The sequence below is a fragment of the Micrasema longulum genome, unplaced genomic scaffold, assembly GCF_059751315.1.
Source record: "Micrasema longulum isolate JH-2025_06_02 unplaced genomic scaffold, ASM5975131v1 h1tg001335l, whole genome shotgun sequence".
NCBI classification, from domain to species: Eukaryota; Metazoa; Arthropoda; class Insecta; order Trichoptera; family Brachycentridae; genus Micrasema; species Micrasema longulum.
In genome coordinates, this window is record NW_028278521.1 from 487,691 (window position 1) to 513,299 (window position 25,609).

Consider the following 25,609-nt stretch of genomic DNA (forward strand, 5'->3'; position numbering starts at 1 on the left):
ATCTTGAGTGGTAAGAAAAAAATATATTTATTTTTTTAATATGATGCTATCTAACAGACGGATTGACGGATTGTCGTATTTCGTATCCCTCTGTAGTCGTGTGCACTAAATGAGAAATTAGCAACAAAAAAATTTTGCTCATAAATTAATGTTCGACATGGCTAATTGATAGGCAGGTTTATCACCATTAACAGACCACACAGAACCATTATCTCCTGATTTGATCATTTCAATTAATCCTTTTGCCACGGTAGTAACGCTGCAACATAAAATAAATTAGATGGTTTACAAAAATAATGTTTTAAAAGTTAAGATACTGCAGAAACAAAAGATAATAATTTAATATATATCACCGTAATCAGAGACAAAACGCAAGGTCAGGTAAGTACATTCTGCTGTCCTCAATTTCAAATTATTATCTGTATTTAAGATGAGAATGTACTACTTTCCGCACTTTGAGTTTTGATACTGCATACGGGCATCCACAACTTCTTAATAAACAGTGACCGGTATCATCGCTTTTGTAATATCTTTAAGACTGATGCAGTCCATTCAAATCTCGAGGGTATTACCTTCTTTCAACTGACACAAACGAAATTTGTATGTTTACTTGGTTCACCAACAGGCACTACTAACATATCAACATAGGGACCATAGGGTTATTAAAAAATTTAGCACTGTTCCTTCATTTAAAAACGGATGAATACACAATTATAAAAGATAAAGAATTATAATTGAACGTAGTTTTGCAGAAAGCAGCCAGCCATAGAAAAATTAAACTGAGATAATAACACCTTTATGAAACGAGTGAACAATCAAATCTACACAACATTTGGAATGTTTTTGACATTGAAAAATGATAAACAATGAATACATTAGTTTTTTTTATATATTACAAACACGAATTTAATTAAGTATTTGACCAGTTTTAATGTTTTTTTATGTACCACCAAATTTTTTTAATGCTGTGGGTGTTTTTTTGCAAATTGAGAAATGCTGTTTTGTGATCGACACTATTTTCAGAAGGTGAATATTACAGTTTTTTGTATGGAAACGGTCTGGCTGTTTTTAGTAGAACATAGAACTGCCCTTACTGCACCCGATAACACCAATATCTCATTTTTTCAAAATTGTTGACTGGCTGCTTTCTGCATAACTACATTCAATTTATGTAATAGTTGTTGAATTTTTTTATTTTTTTTACAAAATCTTAAACGGTATAATCAATAGTCTTTAGATTTTTTGACAATCCATTTTCAAAAAATATTTACATTCAAAATTAATCTACTTATCAAATTTGATCTGTGTTTCCACTTAGATATTCGTTATATTAATATAAACTTCATTAATTTTTAATAAAAACTGTTTTAATTGCAATGAATTTCCCTGTCAACTATCCCAGTTGCAATGCTTCTCTTTTTGCTGTAGCTTTTGTTTTTATTATGATATTACTTCGCTTTTAAATGACAATTAACTGTTTGACTGTGTTTTTATTTGTTTATCTGCGAAAAACTGCATTTGGGTTCAAAAATATATATTTTTTTAAAATTTATTTATATGCTGTTATTTTTGAAATAAAATGTAAAAAAATAATTTCTTAAGGACCTTTTACAAAAGATAACTGGGTTATAAAATGAGTTAAATAAAAATATGCATAAAGAAAGGGCTTAAACGCAGTTCAGTATACTCTGATTTATGATACGTATGTATGTGGATGCATATTTGCGTGTATCTATGTACGAGTATGTATATATATAATATTTCTATTTGTTTTTAGTTTTTATATTTGCAATATTTTTATTTAATTTTAATATGTACTTTCTTTAATTTGAAGATAGAACAAATAAAATAATTAGTTTGAGACCCTGAAACATTATATATACAAACAGTCATACTTGATACCTAGATGGGTTCATGCTCATTCGGTTATACATAGAAAGTGGGTACTACTGACTTTGCAACAATAACCGATGACCCAGAAATTCAGTTGGTTTGTGTAATATACTCATATGAAGGTCTATTTATTTTGGTTTTTGCTGAATTTGTGTGCCTAATAATGTGTGCCGATGTAAGATTTACAAACCTAAAATGAATCTCTTATTTACTACTGTTCTTCTAAACATCACTGTTTTACTATAAATCTTTTATTCTTTTTTTAATATACATTACTTTTATTGAGTTAAACTAAAATAATTAAATACGTTTTCTTTCTTCTTTTTTTTATTTAACTTTGTATTAAGCTTTAATTTTCTACAAATGGGCTACGGCCGTTAGTTATAATAATAAATAAATAAATAAGTAAATAATATTCCTCTGCTTCTTTTCTAGTCCTTCCACTCTCCGTTATGTTGTATCCCAACTCAACACAAGACTCTTGGACTCATAGAGTGTGGGATACGTTTTAATTATTATTTTTGTAATATATATGTATTTGTATGAATAATTAAATAAACAAATCAATTAATTATTTTATGGACTAGAGTTTTGAGAGCACTGTTATTAATTATACTTACCGGTGTCTCCAAACTTGATCGATTATTAAGTTAACGTGCCAAAATACTATAAAGGTCTCTGTCCGTAATTTGTTTTTGTCTTTGAAGGCGGAAGAACTATTGTTTTTCTTTGTCTTGTGCCGTAACATATTTTTTGTTGTTCATAAATAATACTTATATGATTATCTTAACATATTTAGAGTATACGTACTTTTGTGGTTTTCCATGATCAGCTAATACCTTCATTAGTTCGGCTTGCATTTTCTCATCCAAAGACTCTCTGGCATTTCTTTGAAGATCTGTTGAAGTAGACCCAGGACATAGTACTTTTACATATATTCCTGATTTTTCTAAGCGAATAGGCGTCTTGAAAAAAAAATACTGTTGTAGATACAACGTACATAAATCGATGACACACTTACGCTAAATCATTTTACCCAAAATCTAGAACGTCGACCGAAGAAAGCAACTTTTCATTTTCTGTTTTTTTTTTTTTGTGTTTTTTTACAATAAACATAATAATAAAACAGAGTATTAAAAAAATAAAGCATAATTACATATCAATGAAATACGTATTAATAGAAAAATAGTAACCAAAAAAATCAAAGGCATGGCCTGTTCGTGGGTATACAAGAAAATGTTAATGAATTTTTGCTCCTATATTAAACAATGGACAGTTATAATATTTTTGTATAACATAAGAAAGAAAAAATAAAATATTCTGCAAAAGGTAAAAGGTTTTTTATTATAGTAATTAAAAAGGGCAATAAAAAATATTTAAAAAAAACACAAAAATATTCCTTATTATTTAAAGGGCAACAAAATAAATCATAGAAAAAAAGAGTTCATATCTTTAGTTTGAATCCAGGATAGTGCATGTTTTTCAAAAGAAAGAAAATTTAGAAATTTTATCAAAGTAGATGATATTGTACATGCCCAACTTATTGCAGAACGGTAATTTAAACAATGTAAATTCCTTGGCTTGGGTTTCATTTACTGCAGGCTCAAGTGACCACAATTTGAGGTTCGATCAGTATACTTTGATTATAATGAAAAGTATGATACTTTGTATTACATTGTATACATTTTTACTTTCAATATAAGTTAATATAATCTCAAAGACGTCCAACTAACTAAGAAGGCAAACCCCGAATGAGTGCAGAGCCGGCCGCGCCGCTTGCAGTATATATCATAATGTTCGGCCCTATACATTACACTTATGCAGAGGTCGGCAAACTGCGGCTCGCGAGCCACATGCGGCTCTTTAGTCACGTGACTGCGGCTCACACAGTGCGAGTTTCACCTTTATTCGATTCATTTCGTGTACCGGTTCTAAAGAAGGACTTTAACAATTGTTACCACTGAAACTTCCGACACGTGACAAAAATATTTCAAATTCTGTCGTTAAATGCATGGAAAAACATCATATTTAACTCGATAAAATTGTTGTTATGATGCAGATAGGGCGTAATGTTTTTATAAGAATATTTTGAAGTCAAAAATTAATCACGAGATACTCCTTCACCATTGGATCACTCAACAAGAACCACTTTGTGCTCAGACATTTCCAGAATCAATGTTTTTATAATTAATATTGTCATCACAATTTCCTCAAAGCTTTTATCATCGCCAATTTAAAGAATTTGTAGTTAAAATGGAGAGCAAATACGCATACTTTCTATTGTTTATGTACGTCCTTTATTATCAAAGTACGTTGCCATTACAGAAAAAACAATTTACAACATTAAGGAATTTGGCTCTCAAAGAAAATCTTAATTGTTTAACTGCTGATCTTTGGCTCTTTTGACTAATGAGTTTGCCGACCACTGCACTAATGCATAGATACTACAAAACGAAATCGGATTCCAGTGCAATGCTCTGAGCTGGTGTTCTGAAGTCTCTCGCGGGGGTAGAGAAAGCGTTGCTAGCACGTAATTAAATGCTAATTATGTGCTAGCAAAGCTTTTTCTACCCCCGCGAGAGCGTTTAGAATTGCTGGAATGCATCAACTTCATCCCCGTCATAGAGACGTCAAGAACAAAAGGCCACGACCTTTAAGAGGATTACTGGGCGTAGTAACATCATTCAGTTCAATTGAATATTTAGTGTTCACCTAGTCACATTATCCAGTCGGATTTAGTTCTCGCGGTCTACACAGAACATCAACATCGTTTGTTATATTATTTCAAACTGCTTTAGGAGCTCCCTTAGCAACAGCTTACAAAATTATACAGTATATTAAGTATGTGGGTGTCTAAGCATAAACTTATAATACGTCATCCGCTGGGTTAAGTGACCACTTCACACTCTGTTTAAAATTCACAATTCTGCCAATAGTTAGTCGACTTCCATATCCACGTGTAGCCTCTTTTCTTTTCTCCATAAATGCTAGATGGTAGACGTGGAAGGTGGCGAAAATGCTGGCTGGCGATAGTGTCTCCTGGAGGCAACTGGTGATGTCCACATGCTCCACTTAGGAGCGGAAGAAGCATGTATGCTGGATGATGGAAGTATGGGGAAAACTAGCGACATCTATTGTTGAAAAGGATCGGTTTTTATAGACCTTAAATCAAATGTCAATGTCTTTTCAGTTTTATTTTTGCAAGAAGCTATAATGGCATAATCGTAATAATTTATTTAAAATGTTTACCCCCATAGATCTGCTGTAGCCGAGAATAGCATGCTTACTACTGGAATATATGGGAAACCATGAAGATGGAGTGTAGCCTAATATAGACGACATGTTAATAACACAGCCTCCATTTCCACCCCCGTCCTTTCCCATATACTTAAAAGCCAGGATGGTCCCACGAATTGTGCCTTTCTGAAACATAAAATATTGACCCTTAGATATAAAGAACTGTGGTCGGTAGCACGGGGAATGAACCACGTTTATAAATAATTACGTTTTTATTTTTATTATTTGAATTACCCTACGGGAAATTGGATACCCAAAATGAATTCGTACGCGCGCGCGCGATAAAAATTAGAAAATTAAATTGTCCGGCGAAGTTTCATGAAAATGTGTAAAAAATTATACGAATGGTTTTAGTAAAAAGAACTACTTGAACGACATGGCTAGTTCTTCCGAATCAACCGATGATAAGAGAGTTGTGATAGATTTCCGGCTTACGGTAAGTCAACTGACCAGTCATCGAAACTCACCGAGAAGAAGGGGAAGATAACTTAAGACACGCGGAATAATCATAGCGCTAATAATACCATTCATAGATTTAGAATAATCCAGAAACCACATACGCCCATCAAACTGAATCCGACTAAACTACTCTCAAATTAGTAGTTTTACGTTTTGGCCATTAGATACTCTGTAGACGTCACTTAATACGCAACTGTCGATTTAAATTCAACTATGCCGTGTTGTGTCGTTTGCAAATATCAAAATACTGCTGGGATTAAAGTGGAATACGGCAGGGTCACATTTCATGTGTAAGAAGAGAATTTACAAGTAATATTGTTTAGGAATTCGATTATTTTACCATCTGTCAGATTGTTAGATAAAATTAGGTGGTCATTTTGTTAGTATTGCCAGGGTAGTCGAATTTTTTACCCGGCTTTTTATTAACAAGCCTTAGTGTAATATTAAACGGTATTATATTAGTTAATTACAAAATTATTATTTAATGGTTTTTTTTTACGATTGCCTCATAAAAGTTACTGTTTTTATTTATAGTCTAGTCAGTAAAATATTTTTTGTTGTAAAATATAACATAACATAATACAAAATTATCTTATATTCATGTATATTGTTCACGGTCTGGCAACATTATGCAGCCAGTTCACACATGCGCGCAAGCGGGATATCGGGTAGAGGGGGGACTTTTGAACACAGTACGATGTATACAAACTTGGTTCTGCGCGCCTTCTGGTATATTATAATTATATGATACCATACATGAAAATTAATTTTTTTTTGACTGGTTTATCAGTAATTTTTAAAAAACTGCTACACTTCCTCATTATTGTATGGTATAAGAGCCAAAAAACCTGATATACGCGCCCTTGAGATGATTTTCACGAAAATGGCGCTACATAAATTAATTATCCAACCATAATAATAATAATACTCACAGTAATCATGATTTATTGATCATGTTTGATTTTTGTACCATTTAATCAATTGTGTCTGTCAACAAAGTTTTGAGTATGTCCAAATGCTTGCAGACAGGCGGAACCTCCACCCGGGGGAGTAATTTAAATCTAAATTTGTTGCAACAGAGAGGAAAAACATTTTTGAGAAGGGAATACGGAAGTCTAGGCATTTACAGGGCTTATGACCTGGTTACTTTAAGTGGCCACTTTACTCACTACGTAACATTTACCATTTTGCTTTTTAAAACCTTTATCACGTAAGTGAGATTCGTCCAGCTGACTTCCATACTCACTTCACAAAAATGTTTTCCCTCTCTGTTGCAACAAATTTAAATTGTGTTTGTGTCTGGGCGAATGGAGAATACAGGTATGTGTCTAAAATAAAACAAAATCTTGGAATAGTGTTTTTGACTCGATGGCTAATTTACAACGTACCTGTCTCTTTGTCAGGACATTTATTATACTTATCTGCAAATCTTACAATACACCTTTACACAGATACAATACTTCCTTTCTTGGACATAGGTTATTGTAATACAAATAAATACAGTTTTTGCTTCCATTCGTGTTTGCAATGTGGTCATGAGGATGAATGACAATATCCGTCAAAGGCATTCCATGTAATTTACCAAACACCCAGTGAAAGGGGCAGTGAAAGTAGTAGAGTTAAATTTAATGTAAAACGCGACATGTAAAATTCAAAATTTTGAAAGCGTTACTCGTTTACTGAAAAAAAGAACATAGAGTTTTTGTACGAGTTAAACCGAAACCCATGGTCTTTAAAGCAGTTTCGGGTTTGTGGCGCAATGTGCATTCACTTTCTTTGATACATATACACTACTCTTACATAGGACAAAAAATGTATAATCAATAAGATAAATTTTAAAAGTGCTTACAATGGTAACAATATTTTCATCTTTAGAATAATAATTCTCAAGAGAAGCCCTTTGGCTTTATTGCATAAAACAAAAGCGTTCCAAACTTTAACAACAGTTTAACAACAAACGTGTAACGAACGGTTTCAATTTACGGTTGCAATTCTCAACCTAAGAACCAACGGCCCGTTGTATTACTGTAATATGTAGCTAACTTCGTGGTTGATAATATAATATAATGGTTTTTGTCCGATTGAGTGACTATTAGCCAGTTGCGTATTATTTCTCTAAGTCTCTATAATTATTTCTCACGTAGTTAATTAACCGTAACAGGTTAACCTTTCCCTTACTGTCTCAAAAACATACGCGCGTAACGGTGCTGTGTAGTCATTACACATGCAAAAAAATAGAGATTTTAAATCGAAAAACGTTATATTCATAGGCTTTAATTATTAATAGTTGAAGTCATAAGTAATTTTTATCTAATCGCTAAAAATATAGAAAAATCATTAGCTCATGCTCTCTGCGCGTGCGACAGAACCACCCCTGACGAAAGTCGGGCAGCTACGCAGCTACTGGCGAGCGTCCGATAGAAGTACTACAAACTTTGCTGTTCGCGCGTGACATGTGAAATTGTCTCTCTCGCTCCCAAATATACTTGTATTATCGAGAGTGAGACGGTAAAAGTATGTGAGACAATTATATATTAGGGTAACTCATTTACTACGTACACAACATGCGACACATTGATAAACGTTCTATTGTATTAGTGACTTATCTCCGATTTTTTATTAAATCTTTTTCTGTTCCCAGTTAGCATAAATTATTATTTAAAAAAATATTTTAACCAATATGTAAATGTATAACGGAGGAATACCGAACATCTTAACCCAGAATTCATTATATTTATGGAGATATTAAAATTATTAGAAGCAATGTGTACTAGCTACACATCACCGGGAAGGGAGAGTTAACATAATAACATTTAACTATTCTGTGATGTAAACTGTTTGTGTTTTTAATTTTATAAATGTAATCTTCAACATACCACATTTATGTCTATAGTTTTCTCCCAATTGTGTGGCTCACATACGACTCCAGCATTATTCACGAAAATATCCAAGGAGCCGAATTCAGAAATAACAGCCTTTACTGCGCCCTCAAAGGACTCGTTAGATGCCACATCACAGGGAACAAACATTACACGATGTCTTCCAAACTCAGCAGCTAGTTCACTTCGGGTCGTCTCTCCTAAACCCTTGTTACAGTCCAAAATTGCGCATTTCTACGACGTAACATAAAAGTATCAGTTTTTGAAACAAATAAAATATTTGTACTGAAAAACAAAGTAAAACAGGTGCTAAAAATAACTTGTAATGTGTGTATGTATGTGAATAAATATGATACTAGTCTTATTTATTTATTTTAACACTTTATAAACATATCGTCGTTGCACATCAAATATGGGCCATGTGACTCGGAACACATTCTAAGAAAATCGATAAAAACGATTTTAAACAAAAAACTAAACCGAAAATAACACTTCTGTGTATGGACGAAGTAGGAAAAATAAGGTGTTTTTCAATAAAGTACTCGTAATATATTTATTTAAAATATTAATTACACTATGCCAAAAAGTCGCATTTTCATGATTTTCTCAGAATGCGCTCAGACTCACATGGCCCATATTTGATGTGCAACGACGATATGTATTATATATGCATAAAAGGGCGGGCATATTTCCTTAAGGCAATTTCTTCCTACCTACCCAAACCATTTAGTTTGAGAAAGGATTTATACTGAATCTTATAAATGTATACAAAATAAAAAAGAAAAACTAACTAAAAAAAAGACTTCAGTAGAAAAATAAAATAAAAGGAGAGGGAGAGATTAGTGTTTAAGAAAAAAATAGGAAATGTTTCTTCGGACGTAATTTAATCCTCTCACTCCTGAACTAATTTTTGTTTATATAAACATGTGTTTTATTCTGTGAATATCAAAGGAATTATTTGTTTTTTTTTTTGGGTATTCAGTGTTTTTTTATCTTTGATACTTTTGAAGTTATTAAACATATTTTTTTTAAAAACAATGTGTTCTTATCTTACAAAACATATTTATTGAATCGAATAAATTTAATTTGAATCAAATGTGTTAAAATCTTGCCATACATATCATTTATCATTATAAGTGCCCCTACTCAACATGGATTTTCTAGCAGAAGCAAGGCAAGTTCACAGACATAAATCGTTTCTGATTGAGTCGCTATGCACTGTGTCTTTGTCCCTAATAAATGTATGTGCAGTGTTATTTATAAATACTAATGACAGCAGGAATTTGCTCCAAAACTAACAAACCACTCAGAAGCCACAGATGACAAAGTTAAAAACGATTTTTTCTGTATAATGCTAATCACCGACGTGTACAAAAAATAGAGGCGTACTTAAGGGTTTCAGTCATTTAAATAGTAATAAATCTTAAAATTCGTGAATATTTTAATGAACACCTGGGCGAAAGGCTTAAAATAAAGTTTCCGCAGAAACATTTTTGAAAGTGGATGAAAGAGAAACACAAAAAAAAAAATTACACCTAATCACTGTACAGGGCAAATACACAAAAAAAAATCGTTAAAAGGGAGTTAAAGGTAAACTATATTTATTAGGTTTTCGTAACAATGAATTCACAAAACACTGCCAGTTTAAAGAAAATTGTAGCTGCATCATTTTAGAGCAGTATAATAACACTTATAGTATTTTTTTAATTTCCTTATCATCATTCCATGTCCGCTCCCTAGTTGGAGCATATGGTGTCCGCGAAGGTCCTCCAGGCATCTCTGTCGGCTGCCAGCTGATGTGCATCCTCCCAAGTCAGGTTCGCGTTCTGTAGGTCTGACATGAACTGCCGACGAATAGTCAGTGGACGCCCAGGACGTCGAGAGCTTGGTGCCTTTTAAAGTAGGCAAGCGTGGTTAAGGCCAACCGTATCGCCTCCGCTTGATGACAATTGTCACCGGAATTTGCTGCTTCCGTTTAATTAATCAAACATATTATCATAACACTCGTTTGACTTAAAATTATAGTTTAGCAATCCTTAAGATTTGTAATAAATAAAGTAGTGTAATAACTCTAAATAATACTATAGTTAATTCCAACAGACCTTAGATTTAATTTTAATAAAGGGGTTATTATATTAATAAATACTCATAATGTTGTCGTATATAAATAGATGTTTATATATGTGTTGATAAATATTTTAAAAAGATAATTGAATGCTTAAAGTCGAATTATTTTTATTTTTACTGTTAGTTTTTAGACATAGGTATTGATGTTTTATGTAAGATTTAAATAAAAACATTTTTTTTAAATAAAAAGGTAAATCTCCACCAACAAGCCACAAAGTAAATAGGGAAATTTTTAATTTACTTGTTACTTTTATATTTCAATAAAAAAATATTTTCTTACTGAAACTCCTTCTTTGAGTAGTTCTTTAATGCACTCTAAACCTATGCCCTTGCCGCCTCCAGTCACCAAAGCATTTTTCCCGTTAAAAAACATTTATAAAATCTTTTAAATTTTCATTCAAAATAATTTAATCAGTAAATTCAGCCACCTATTATTGCTACTCTCAATCAACTGTGCAATAATTAAGGCCAAATTAAGACATTAACTTTATCTTATCGAAACAAGATAAAAATGACAGACAAGACTTATATATAAATGGTAGGTAGATGATAAAAAATAAAAAAGTTTCATCAGTCAAAAATTAAAACCGACGAGTTTAGAGTTAGGTACTTTATCAATTATTTTTAATGTTTTATTTTCATAACGTTAACGTTTTCAATCTAAGAGGTAGCAATAGTCAGCAGTGATTTATTTTATACGTAATCTACAAAAAAAAATTCATTCATTTGTTCATATATTGTACTTATATGAAGGTACAAATGGTTATTTTTTGCTGTGGTTCTGTGGAAATCAACTCATACAACACTGATTATTTTTTAATTTCGCGATAAACGTAGCTTTATTCTACACTATTTTAATGCAACACTAGTACAAAAGTTTATTAAAAAACATCACAATGACATTCAGCAGATATTTCCATTATGATTGAAATGTTAAATACTGAGCTCTGGCCGATTCCTCTTAAAATGAATTATGTCAAAAACGGCCACTTCGAACGCCACGAGTCCTACGTGATACAAAACATGTCAATATAAATATGAAAAAAATGTTCGAAATACTTTTTCTAAATAGAGAATTTTCAAATCATGTTTGTAATCTGCAAGCTTGTTTTAGTAATGAAAAACCGCGACTAGGTTAAAGATGCAAAATATAGTGTCTTTTTTATATTGATGAATAAGCTAAGGTAATAGGCTAGTTTCATCGTTCACTGAGAACGGGCTAGGCGCTGGGCGCACTTTATACATTTTTTTGTAGAAGGATATAAACGGTGGTTGTGATTTATAAAAAGTCATACTTATTTTATTTATTTTCCCATAAACATTATTAGTTATTATAAAACATTACTATAAAAAGTCAAATATAATAGACTTCTTCTTCTTTTCCACATCCGCTTCTAAGTGGAGCATGTGGACATCACCAGTTGCCTCCAGGAGACCCTATCACCAGCCAGCACTCACGCTTCTTCCCATGTCAATCCAGCGCCCCTTAATTCCGCCGAATAAAGTCTAAAGATCGTCATTGACGGCCTTGCCAGGATAGCGTGATCCCGCAGGTTTAAAGAAGGGCAACTTGGGTTTAGGTTCTCCTGAGGCATGCGCAGCACGTGTCCAAGCCAGGTCCACCGCCGCATCCTCAAGACGCTCGTTATTGGAGGCTGCTGCGTCTATTCTCAGACTTCAATGTTAGTTATAAAATCGAACCACCTTACACCTAATATTCTTCTCAAGCACTTACTCTCAAAACTCAGAAGTTTGGTGTTTTGAGCTTTGGTAAGGTGCCAAGATTCGCACCCATATAGGAGAACTGGCATTTTACAAGAGTTGAATAATCGGCGTTTCGTTTTGACCAAGTAAAGACTAGAGTTCCATACAACACGCATCATGTTAAAAGTTGTTCCAGCAATTCCTAGGCGGGTTGCGAGATCTTTATGCATGCTTTCATCCTCATAATAAGCTGTGCATAATCGCTGATTTGGACGATTCGCCACTAGTAGGTAGATGATATAACTGACTTTGCATTTTTTAATTATTATTTTCATAAAATGTTAGCAAATAATTGTATACAACCACTTACTATTTTTTCTATGTATTCTGGTTTCGAGACATACCTGTCTCTTCGTCTACTACTTACACTAACATCCAATCCCACTTTATACCTTGACCATAGTAGATGGACTAAAATTTAAAACCAAAGTGCTGATACGACGTTGTACTTTTCTTTGTAGACAATCGAAGATAACTCCTTGTAAACGGGGCCCTCGTCCAAAATAAATTCAATTACAACATTACAGTTTTCAGAAAATAAAAATAATAAATACAATGCTGTTTTTGTTTTATTCCACGTTAATTTATAATTTTCACCAGTAAACGGGTTTTATCCTGACCGATATCTTCAGACTGGTGGGTGAATAAACGAATTCGAATGTTATATAAATTTATATATTCGTGGAAATAAACGAGTTTAAATTTAATGAATTAAGGATAGTGAAAATTATAAATAATAGTAGAATAAATGCAAAAACATTGTATTTTTTATTAAAATTAAAATGCAGTTCCACAAAGTAATGTCGGTAGGGAAACTCGATTTATGGGATTATGTTAAATTTATTAAGTTAGGTAAAGTTCGAACGCAATTTATATCCATTTTATGTAAATTTTCCGGATATGTAAGTACCAGACATTTATTATTTTGACGTTTGATCCCCGAACACATATTACGGTACAGTACAATACAAGGACACACATTGTTTACTGATTGAAACGTACCGTTCCAAATGCCAGACCTTATTTATGTTTTTTTTAACTAAATAAGGGGTCAATTCTTGTATAATCCATTGAAATGGTGATGAATAACTTGTTTGTTTAATTCGTGTAATAATCTACTGAAACCTTATCTGGCCAATCCACCCTTTTTCAACCAGAGTTGTTTGAAAAGAACACGAACTTTGAAAAATATTTTTAAAGTAAATGCAAGCCATATTTTCTTAAGGCTTTTTTAGAATTGATCTAGTGAATCTTTTCTGGCAACACTTTTCCTTAGTTTTGTTTGCGATCAAACTTTATACCGTAAACAAACTGCCGTGTTCGTCTTTGAAAATTCTGTCATCAGAAGTAACTGTTTTGACTTCACCAAACATTAAATTTATTTATTTGGATTAAATTTAAACTTTAGTTACGTGAAAATGTTTGAATTATAATATTTATTTCTGTTGAGTAATGTATCTACATATGAATTAATATCTTTTTTATTCGTGTCTTTTTTTTACACAACTCGCGACCACAGTTAAAACAACATTAAACAGCTTCTAACCTATTTTCTAATATATATATATATATATTAAATAGCAATACACGCAATCAAATGTTTGTATTTGTTTGGTTTTATTTTTAAATTTAAAAAAAACATTCAGATTAGAAAGGGTCAATCGATTCCGTTTTCAGTCCTAGGGAGTGTTTGAAGCCCAAAAATGCACAAATTGCTTTTGTGCTTCTATAGGAATATACTCGTACATGGCCGGAATATACACGACCAAGTTTTAAAAATACCAGTGTCTGAAGCATTTTACAGGGACTACTGTTGTGGAATAAAGCTACATAGTTATATCAAAACTACTGTCCTCAATATGAGGTATGAAATCAATCCGGATGTTTTCAAGAGCTGTGGCGATGTGCATCTTGGATAAGGTGCAATGCCCTTTAAGAGCAGTAATTTGTTTTACCGTTAACTTGTACTTTTTGCTCTGTCTTTTATACTTGATCAAATGATAATGTTTAACTTTGCTTTCACGTCTTACTATATTACCTGTAAGTCCAAATAATACCTGTACCCCACTACACCATACAACTGGCTTATATCTTGAAACGGGTATATCTATGTAAAAAGATGCAATACACGCATGTTGAGTAGTAGATAAATATGCAAAAATGTAGTTGATTATAATTCATCATTGTAAATTCAATATGGGATTGCCCTGAACTGTTATCTCTCATCAACTTCGGGGTGCCTGGAAGAATGACTAGACAGGTGCCACCGTTTTGTAGCAACAATTCACGGACAGTGTATACTTGTAATGCAGTATTTTAATACTATAGATCTATTTATCTATTTATCTATTCGATCTATTTATCTATTTATAGACTTCATGAACTCGGCAATAGTTATTCCTACGTATCTAATATATTTAGTGTAGCTTATTGTTCCTATAGAACAAACCTTTTGAACTTTTTCAAAGATGGTGAATGGTAATTATATTTATTTATTCATGCATTTCATAAACAATATTTTGTTCACTTTGCCTAGCTGTATGAAACAGTACATATGATTTTCTTGTTGTTTTACTGTAGAATGTTTTATTATTTAAACTTTCTACTGATCTCTGATTTCTGATTACTGATTTCTAATGCTGTATAATTTTTAGTTTATTTTTTTAAATGTAAATCTTGAATAATATTTTTTTTTTATAAATCTTGTTTTTAATATTCATGTTTTGGAAAAAAAAATATTAAGCCAAATATGTTAATATTATAAATATTTGTAAAAGGCAGATTGTGTTATGTTAATAAAATAAAATATCTATTATGTAATGTGTTTCTTTATACCAAAAAAAATGTTATTAATATTATTTTGTAATCAGTCGTCGGAACTGGGTGATAAGCCTTGTGTTTCCGATATAAAAGCAACGATTATGAATCTTCGTTGGTTACCTGTAATTGAAAGATAAAATTGAAGATAGATTTTATCTTTAAATTAAAATTAAGTTTTCTATTGGAAAAATAAAATATGTTTTTTTCTCAACATGTTCTATTACAGTTTACGGACGAATATACTTTATATTTTCATCCAAATATACACATTTTCGTACATAAATATCGATTTTACTTTATACTGACTCGATATGTACCGATAACGATAGCGTTTATAATCGCGGCCCAGAGATATGCAGGTGAATACTGTCTAAGCCCTGAGGTCAGTTCAATATACCAACTCAAGTATCGGCAATCTTTAGATCCAGTTTTGATCTGATATCTCAGAAACAACCAGTCCTTGGAAGGTCATTCATGTAGTTAAACTACGGCAGTTTAACGTGGGGAATCATTGGAATATTCAAGTTTCATCACCAAAACATTATAAAAGAGATAAACAACAAATAAATGTATTTAATTCTTTAATAAATATATGGGAACAACACAACACCTAAGCCAATCAACTTTAATTCGGAAAATGCAAAATAGTATATTTTAATATTCAAGGTCTGGGCCCCGATTACAATGGGAAGTTAAAGTTTATCTTTAAGTTTATCTACAAAGTAAAATTATGTTTTCTGTATGAAAAGCGGAACATGTATCCATTTTTTTCTTCTAAACATGTTCAATTATAGGTTATCGACGAAGGCACTTTAATTTTTTATCCAAATATTCTCATTTTCGTACACAAATATCAGTTTTTTTTTATAGACAGCCGAAGATAAATTTCTTAACCTTCCATTGTAATCGGGGCCCTGGTGCTTAGTGGCCCCGTGATAATTTTAAATGCAACGTGCGATAGTGAATCAGCGTTCAAGAAAAATATCGTTTCAACAAATTAGGTTATTTTTTTAATCCTTAGAGACACTAAATACCAGAGAATGGGGTGCATTTCATGTATGATATTTAAATAGAGAACCGTTGACTTAACGTTTCCGCTGTCAGAAACGAAACATTGGAAGCTCTTTTTAGGCAACTTAGATTTTTTTTAAACATAATGGTTTTCTTGAACTGAAGTCGAAAGTTCAACTTTTATTAAAACGTTACTCTAACACTCTTATGAAGAAATATAAGCATCGAATTCTAGTTCTTATCTATCATTTCTAAGCCCTACGAATTCGAAAATAGTTTTTGCAAAGGTTCTTAAAGTTAGATTTGCAAACTTTCCAGCAAATGATTGACTTTGACAGCGAAAACTCGCTTTGTACTCGACTATGACAGACAAAATAAGTCTGCCCTTCCATTTTTCGTTTACAAAGAGTGTTATTTTTGGCACGTTGAATTAGCTGGGAACAGCTGGCAAATAATCGATTTTCAGAATTACTGCAAGTAACGGTTATAGACCTCAGTTCACCTATAGACCTATTCACCTCAGTTCATTCTACCCGCTTACTATTTTTGTCTTTAAACTAGGAGGCCACACATAAAAAAATGCTAAGCTTATCTGCAATATTTCAAAATGTTTTATTAAATGTATTTCCTACTCTTTCATAAACACATGCCCTTATAAAATATAATTAACTATTATTTTTATATCCACAATTAATAAAACCAATTTTTATGACCGTTCAAAAAATATTTTAACTAATCAATCTTTTAGGTTTATTTTTTCTGTAATAAAACACGGTTTAATATTCCTTTTTATTAAATCTTGAATTACGAATGCTAACATACACGCATCTTAGCTTATCTTAATTATTTTTTTATCTATCGATTGATCAAAATATTGTTTATAATAATTGAATAACGAATTAAAATCCAAAGGTTATGCATTAAAACATATTTGATGCACTAGCTTTGTGGTTATTCATTATAATAAAATAAATATAAAACAACTTTTATATTGGTTAAATATTATCTTGATAAATATGCTTGTGTAGCTTTTAAACCGGTCTGTAGAAAAAATAAGTGGTTAAAAATAAAGTTGTTTTATTATGATAATGCATTACTTTTTTTATAAGATACTCCAACAGATCCTGTTCTTTCATGAATTTGTGTGCATCTAGACTGAAAGTCATACTTAATTCAATATAAAAATTAGCCTTATTTTTTTTAATGAATACAAATATTAAAACACATTCATTAAAAAGAATAAAAACATTGTATGCAAATAACCTCAATGCCAATAGATTAATTTAATAAACAAATCTTAATATAAACAAATAAATGAAACACTTAATTTAAATGTTAAAAAATATCTACAATTAAATTTGTTATTATATATATATGTATTTTGTAGTGTGGTAATTAACTCGCGGATAATGTTATCAATCAGGGCTGGTTTATACCAATGAGTGGATTTATAGCGCGTTATAGCGCATATTTACGTACTAAATACGCACTATAAATGCGTTCATAATACCAGCCCTGTCATAATAAGTCAGTCCTAAAACCATCTACATTAAAACAAATAATTTGCATATTCTGATCGAACGTCGTCTATTATACATACATAAATAAAGAGACATCAATTCTTTAGAATGTATACAATGATCATATTGTTATAATATGCCATAATAAATGGCAAACAACCATCAATAAGGTCTAAAAATATATATTTATGTTATTTCTAAAAACATGTTCGTAAAGGTTTGTATTAAAGTTCTTTGTATTATTTGTTTATTGTTATCAACCGGTTATTGTAATCAAAAACTATATGTTATCACAATAAGCGGATTCCAAGCATTACCATTAATTATAAAACTATTTCTTAGTTTTCGTTATTACAAACGTGATTATAATACAGTATTATTGCGACGTCTTCAAGACTGGTATCTTTATTAAGGAGTTCAATGTATTTATACAAAACAGAGGTAAGGATAGATAATTCAAAATTAATTCGGGACGATGTTCCGCTTCTCACACTCTCGGTTGAACCACAGGTGCTGGGATGCCATTCTCAGCTTAAGATACATTTAACTCCTTAATAAAGATACCAGTATCGAAGATGTCGCGAAAGCGATGAAACTGGTCACTGGATTTTCCAAATTTGTAGATTAAAGTATCACTCGTCTTTTATTTGTACAAAAAATTACAATAACTTCCATCAAGAATTATCACTAACAAACTTAAATGTTTCAGTATTATTGGTATTTAAAAGCATTTGAACAAAGTCGCAATACGTTGAAGCTCGATTTCAAAACTAACAAAAGCATAATTACAAAACAATATGTAATTAGACAGAAAAATCCAATGACAAAATCTTACTTGCAATGTTTTCATGAATATTTACATCTGATTACAACGTTTGAATCATCCTGCTATAATCTATCAATATTTTTGAATTATTTGAAATACACGTTATACAATATCTTTGCTAATAGCCATTGAGATTTTCTGATTAATTCAATGCGTTAGTGTAGAAAATTATGAATTGCTTACGATTTTATTAAATTGATTATAATTTAAAGTGATCTTGTTTCTTCAGGACTTACTTTGTTTACTTCGTATATGGACCTACCTCCTTCACTCACCCATGTACTGCCATTATACCCATGGAGCAACATATGGACTACGCCAGTCGCCACATTTTCTGGTCTGAAAATAAAGTTAATTTTAAATAACGTTTTTTTCTTTTAATTTTTTTATTTGGAAAAACCAAGAGTGAGTCCAATTAAATTGTTCACAACCATACAAATTTTTTTGAAAACATACTAATGAAAAAAAAAACAAAAATGAACCAGTTATAAAATAATAATCACGTACCCAAGGCGTAAAGAGGAATGTAAAGGATAAGGAAAGATTAGGATAAGGATAAGTTAGAAAGAAAAGGGGATTCTTTTGAGGAGTTTACCCATAAAAATGCCTATAAAAAAGAAGACATGAAAATAACGAGACAGTAATACTTATTTCATTATAGTAGTTCTGATAATTTATTTCTCAAATTTACTTTCAATATTTTTTTAATATTTTTATTTAGTCTTAAAACAGTACAAAAATATACATGAATGTCCTTATTTTAACGTATATCTAATAATTATTTTATCGATTGTATTTTAGAATTTATTTTAAAGGTGTTAAAAAACTTTCATCAAATATATAATATCTGCTTAATTCATACGTATTTTACGAATACTTTGTACCTCTTTTCGTGTGTATGTATTTAATTATAAATATGAACAATCTTGAAAAAAAACATGAATTTATCACATAATTGATTTTAATTAATTCCTAAAAATACGTTTTGTAAAGCACTTTCAATTATATTTTTAAACAATGCATACCTATGTAAAACGGGTTAGGTTGCGTGGGTAGTCTCGCAGACTACTGAACATGGTCCGATGTTCAAATCCCGCCCTACAACAACTCGTTGCCTATTTTCTAACATGGTTATTTACGACCCAAAGAAAATGGCATTTAAATTGAAATATTTGGGTAAATCATAAGAACGCATATACCAATTTCTTTTTTTAAATCATCATTTTCATCATTCCCTTTCCGCACCTAATGGTTCATAGGGCATTGCATCGGTACACCTATTGCAGCGTATCTTGATCATTTTTGTTACATAAAGGTAAGATGATCAGTCTTACGCTTCAGGTACCAGTCCAGGGACTATGAAATATTGTGGAGTAAAAACCGCCTTAAAAATAAATATTTCATATCAAACATGGCGGGAATTGAACCCGAGACCTCTTGCATGGTAGGCAAATACGCTGACCATTACACCACGTGGCCGACAGAAATAATAAACTAAAAAAATATGACTTCTTAAAAACCATGCCAACTGACTATGTATGTCGCAGAACCGATGAAACCAGTTATCGGTCTATCAAACTATGTTGAATAAAGTATCATTTATTAAAATTTATATTTTAAGTTTCCATGATTATAATTTAATATATTATGTTTTTTAATTTGTCGATTAAAATGTGTCATACGTATTTAATTTTCCGAATGAAATTCATTGATTCAGTTTTTTATGGCTGTAATAATCGTTTGACTTACTTTTGTGTTGCTGTGGTAGAAAGTTCCTTAAGCCACTGTTTCCCAATATCTGGGGAGAGCATCTTGTTGCTGGCCCCCGAAATGATCTTGGTGTACGTTATTCCTGGACAAATGGTCATCATCCGTACACCGGTAGTCGAGTAATGAAACGGCATCTATGTACAAATGTTATTAACAAATTACTCATCATTTCTCGAGTCATAGAAATGTAATATAGAAAACATAGATAAACTAACTGTATTACAAAATAAAGCCTTTAGAATCATTTTGAAAAAAAACAGATATACGAGGGTAAAGTCGATGGTAAATGAAATGAAATTATTAACATATAAACAAAGAATATTTTACAATACAATGATATTTGTTCATAAAATTATAAACTCTAATAAAAAAACAGATTTTGGAAAAAAATTGATCGGAACCAGCATGAACACGATCACAATACTAGAGAAAAGAACAAAATTAGACTTCCATTTAGGAAAAAGGCAAAGTCACAAAATTCAATTTTATTTAAAGCAATTAAAAAGTATTACGAAATGGAAAAAAATATTTATGAATAAAAAAACATATCAAAATTTAAAATAATGGTCAAGATATGTCAACATATGTGTGATAAACAATTTATAAATTAAATATATTTGCAATGTTATTATTAGAACACACATAACAATATGTATGATATGTGTGCCCTACTTTAAGATTTAAATAAAAATAAAATAAAAATAAATATAACACATCGTCTTTGCATATTCATAATCTCTAATGGATGTTTTTGTACATTTGGAATTAATCGGTAAAAACTAAGTAGTGTTAAAGCTAACAACAACATTATTGGGTTGGGGTGCGAGAGTTAGAATACGTGTAGGGAATGGAATGTTAATATCGGAGAAGTCCTCAAAGTAATAATTCTCTAGAGAAGCCCTTAAGCGTTCCAAATATTTGGTTTGGTTTTAGTTTGGTTCTTAGTTTAACAACAAACGTGTAATGAACGGTTTCGGTTTGCGCTTGCAATTCTCAACGCAATTACCTACGACCCGTTGTATTACAATAATCTGTAGCTAACTTCGTGGTCAATGAATGAATGGTTTTTCGTATGGACGACTCTATTGGGTTATTACTCTAAAGAGACATTGGATTAGAGCTCAGGATAGCAATCGTTTATGGAGCATAAAAAAAACATGGTTTAGATCTTCCTTTTAAGCTGACATTCGCACATAGCTGAGTCATAGTTTTTTTAATCTGTACTTATGGATAACAGTAATTGAAAAATGAACTCATCTTTTAATTTCAGTTGGTACAGAAGTAAATAATCTTCGATTTCGTGTATATTTGTATAAACACCTGAGGTAAAGGGTATTTTTTTGTTGTAAATAAGTTAATCATTAAGCTTACTGAAAATGCTGTAGTCAGGCCAATGATTCCATTGGATATTGCTGAATAAATTGGACACCCTGCTGAAGGGTGAATACCAGACACTGAAGACATATTAACAATGGTACCTCCCTCCTTCCCTTCCAGTTTACTCATGTACTTTAGTCCTAGCAGAGTTCCTCTAATAGTTCCATTCTACAGAAATTACAATTAGCTTTTATTAACAAACATCTTAATTTTAATATATTAGCAATTTTTTTATTATTATTTTTGTATCTGTAGTGTCCATGCATTATGTAATAATGTATAGGCACTGACATGACATTAATGTGTAGGTACGTTTTATATATATTATTTAAGTGGCTAGTAACGCGAGGCGGCCGGCTCTATTCATTCACTTTTTGCCTTCCTAGTCACTCACACGTCCTTGCTTTTTTAATTGTATTGAACTTTCTGATATAATTGTCATACAAAGTTTCATAATTAATGTGAATAATAAAGCGCCCTTGAGATGATGTACCGTAAAAAAGAGTCTTTATAAATTGGACCTAACTATTAGTATTATTTGAATTACTTACTAAATTAATGGCAATTTCTTTTTCCCACAATGAGTCATCTAATATTCCTGCGTTGTTGATAACAATATCCAATCTTTGGAAACTTTCATGAACGGTCTTGAAAGTTTTCTCCATTTCGGCATCGACAGATACGTCACACTTTACCAGCATTATGCGATCCTTACCAAATTCTGCTATTAGCCTTCTGCAAGAATCCTGGGCCACCATTTTGTCAACCAACGCCAATTTCTTAAATGATACAAAAAAAACGTTAAAAAAATATTGTTTGCACGGTTAATTAGCAGAACAAGTCCAAAAAAGTTAAGTACCCACGCAATTTCAACTGAAAATATTATACATTTCTCAACATACCCGAAACTGTTTTAAAGACCGTGGGTCTTCCTGTCGGTTTCACTTACACAAAAAAGCAATGTTTTTTTTTCAGTAAACGAGTAACTCTTTTAAAAAACAAATTTAATTTAATAAAGATCATATTACATCCATCAAATTATACATTTATACAACGTTGCTTTGACTATCCAACTAGGGTTCCCTGTTCTCAGACAGTCAAAAAAAAAAAACAATAATCAATACGTTGAAAAATAAATAAAGGTATTCGACATAGTGAAATACACTGTAAAAAATGTAGTAAAAAATATTAAATATGTTAAAATGGTCAATTTCACATATCGCGACTTTCACTGTGAGTTTGGAATATTCTATGGAAGGCCTCTGCCGGATGTTGTTATTCTTTCTCATAACCATATTCAAAAACAAATGGCAGCAAAAACTTTATTTACTTAAATCACAATAGCCTATGTCCATCACTGTAATTTAAAAAAAAAATAATTACATCAGATTGGACTATTATTATCTTTGTTTAATGTCTTAACTCCGACACCCTTCATATAATTCACCAAATTTCAATTGTTGATTTTTGTAAGGTTTTGGAGCTGAAATCTTTACTGATGCGGGTAAGATTCATCTTATTGAATTTTTCAACCTGCATTTTTCGCAACGCCTAAAAATATTTTTCAATTTTTATACTTCTTGGACCAGTTGGCTTCACAAAAACTTTGACAAATATCAACATATGGAAGAATTAAAGAAATACTTATGTTTAAACATAGGAAAATGGTAAATGTTGCAAAGTGTGTAAAGTAGACACTTAATCCAGCTTATGACAGATCATAGGACCTTGTAAATGTCTAGACTTCTGTATTCCCTTCTCTGAAATGTTCTCCATCTTAGATGTAATGTGATAATTGCAGTATTTCTGTTGATTTTTTCCAAAATCGTCATAGTCGTAACCTTTTAAAACACGGTCGTATAACTGTCGAGATTAATTGCAATCGTGTTTTAATGATCTTGTGAACAACAAATAAGTATTTTTTAGAAAATTATTCGCTCGCATACATTATTGTAGTAATAATTACGTTTCTTTAGGATTTTTACTACTGATTTTTAAAATATTTTTGGTAAAATAATGTTTTTTTTTTTTTTTTCCTTATTCGTATTTAGTAGGTATGTTGTTTTCATCCTTACATTCAATATATATTTATAAAAATGTTTTTTTTAATAAATGGCACTTAGTGCCATTTACATATGATTAGTTACACATGTTAATTTATTAGTAAAATATGACATTACCAAAAACTAACGGTTAAACTAAAGAATTAATTGTAAATATTATTTTAAAGGTGTGGAAAAACAGATAGTATAAAAAATAAATAGAATAGTCATGAAATATTTGTATGTTTATTTTATTATAATACTACCTTTTTTAATAAATCATTTAAAAACCAAGGTCGACTCAAAGATAAAATAAATTTACCAAATGCTATTAAATATTTGTAAATCACCACTGACTGACTTTTCCATGTCCACCGGTTTCGAGACACACCCGTCTCTTTGTCAGGACACCAATTAAAACAACATGCAAAACCCACTTTACATCTTCACCATAGTTGTGTGACCATAACATATTATTATTAAAATGCATGTCGTGTCGGTTTCATATTTTTTTGAAACAAATATTTAATAACATCCAGTAAAATGTTTGACCACAAAGTTAATGCTTTAAATATTAATAATATAAAATAAAATTTAATTTTTCTTACCTTTATCCCCCTTAGAAGTAATTCTCTCGAAATATGCAATCCTATTCCATTTGAACCCCCTGTAATAAGACCGCACTTTCCTTCAAACTCTTCTGAGACATACGACATTTTTCTTCAGGATTTATTTATAAACTGCCTTTAACTGAGCTTTGTTCTGTACTTGTAAACAAATGTTTAACTTCGAAATTAGAACTTTCTAAATTAGACGTGAACTCGACAAGCGATCAAAACTAACTGTTGACTTGAACCAATAACGGGCACTATTTAAACGGGTCAATATTTTTCTAAAGTGTTATTTGCATAATTTATAAACGTAAGATTGACAGATTTAAAAATGTTGAGCCGTGAAAACGCGTCGGGCGTTGGCGTCCATTTTAAAGGGGAGTAATGGCCACAGCAAAACAAACTTTATATATTGTTTGATTTGGTTTTCTATTTAAAAAAACCAAAGTAGATGACTTAATTATAATTTTTGTTAATAAACTATGATTATTATTATTATTATTTATAATAACCGAATAAATAATAATTTGAGAATACTAAATCTTTTGCACATCGGAATCTTTTTTTTCATGGTGGTTACGTCCCGCGCAGGACAGTGTAAAAAAACTTTTAAAAATCGTAACGAAGATTATTCACCAGCACTATCATATATTCAACGTCTAATAAGTTAAAGGGAAATCCAAAATCAAATAGTATGATTACATTGCTTAGAATGTGCAGATTATACAACAGCATTGAAAACGTAGAGATCAACATTTTTGACGCTGGATTGTTTAGGTTTAAGAAGTGTGTACAAAATGCGTTTTTATATTGATATAATAATTTTGTACATTTAATGTTGATGGATTACATTGCTGGTTTTGTTTCTATGCATATTTTGTTTATTGTTTTTACTAGTATTTTATGAATTGTTTTTACTAGTTTTAATAACTTATTGGGAATAGAAAAAGCATTTTATCGAAAATCGGAGATAAATCACCAATACAGTAGACAGTTTTGCAATGTGTCGCAATATGTTGCGGAGTACGTAATAAAATAGTAACCAAATATGTAATTGACTAACAGACTCTACGTTTCACTCTCGATAATACGGGTATGTTTGGGAGCGAGAGAGACAATTTCACGCGTCACACGCGCGAACAGTAAAGTCTCTAGTACTTAAGTAGTTGTTAATTATATCTGGAAATTCGTTGTTATTTTAAATTTTTAAAAT

At 31.2% G+C, this 25,609-nt stretch overlaps 1 protein-coding gene and 1 long non-coding RNA gene across 2 annotated transcripts in view; one reads left to right on the forward strand and one right to left on the reverse strand.

The window, feature by feature from the left end:
* Positions 1-25,609, forward strand: part of LOC148275843 (uncharacterized) — a 104,756-nt gene that overhangs the window by 56,270 nt on the left and 22,877 nt on the right. The window lies entirely within an intron of this gene.
* LOC148275844 (fat body protein 2-like) lies at positions 54-24,619 on the reverse strand. Its single transcript, XM_088235122.1, has 9 exons — positions 24,394-24,619; positions 22,295-22,522; positions 21,738-21,911; positions 20,346-20,500; positions 18,833-18,935; positions 8,526-8,762; positions 5,143-5,316; positions 2,704-2,858; positions 54-259 (listed from the first exon to the last, which is right to left on the reverse strand). Exons 1-9 carry the CDS (start codon positions 24,499-24,501, stop codon positions 139-141), a joined length of 1,455 nt encoding a protein of 484 aa, XP_088091248.1. The 5' UTR covers positions 24,502-24,619; the 3' UTR covers positions 54-138.

What these genes read in the sequence shown, in the direction of transcription:
- LOC148275844 (XM_088235122.1), bottom strand. Translation starts at nt 24,501, where the DNA reads ATGTCGTATGTCTCAGAAGAGTTTGAAGGAAAGTGCGGTCTTATTACA. An exon ending in TCTACCACAGCAACACAAAA is followed by an intron (nt 18,936 to 20,345) that starts GTAAGTCAAACG and finishes CTTTATTTTCAG; the next exon opens with ACCAGAAAATGTGGCGACTG. An exon ending in CCATATACGAAGTAAACAAA is followed by an intron (nt 8,763 to 18,832) that starts GTAAGTCCTGAA and finishes GTTACGTCGTAG; the next exon opens with AAATGCGCAATTTTGGACTG.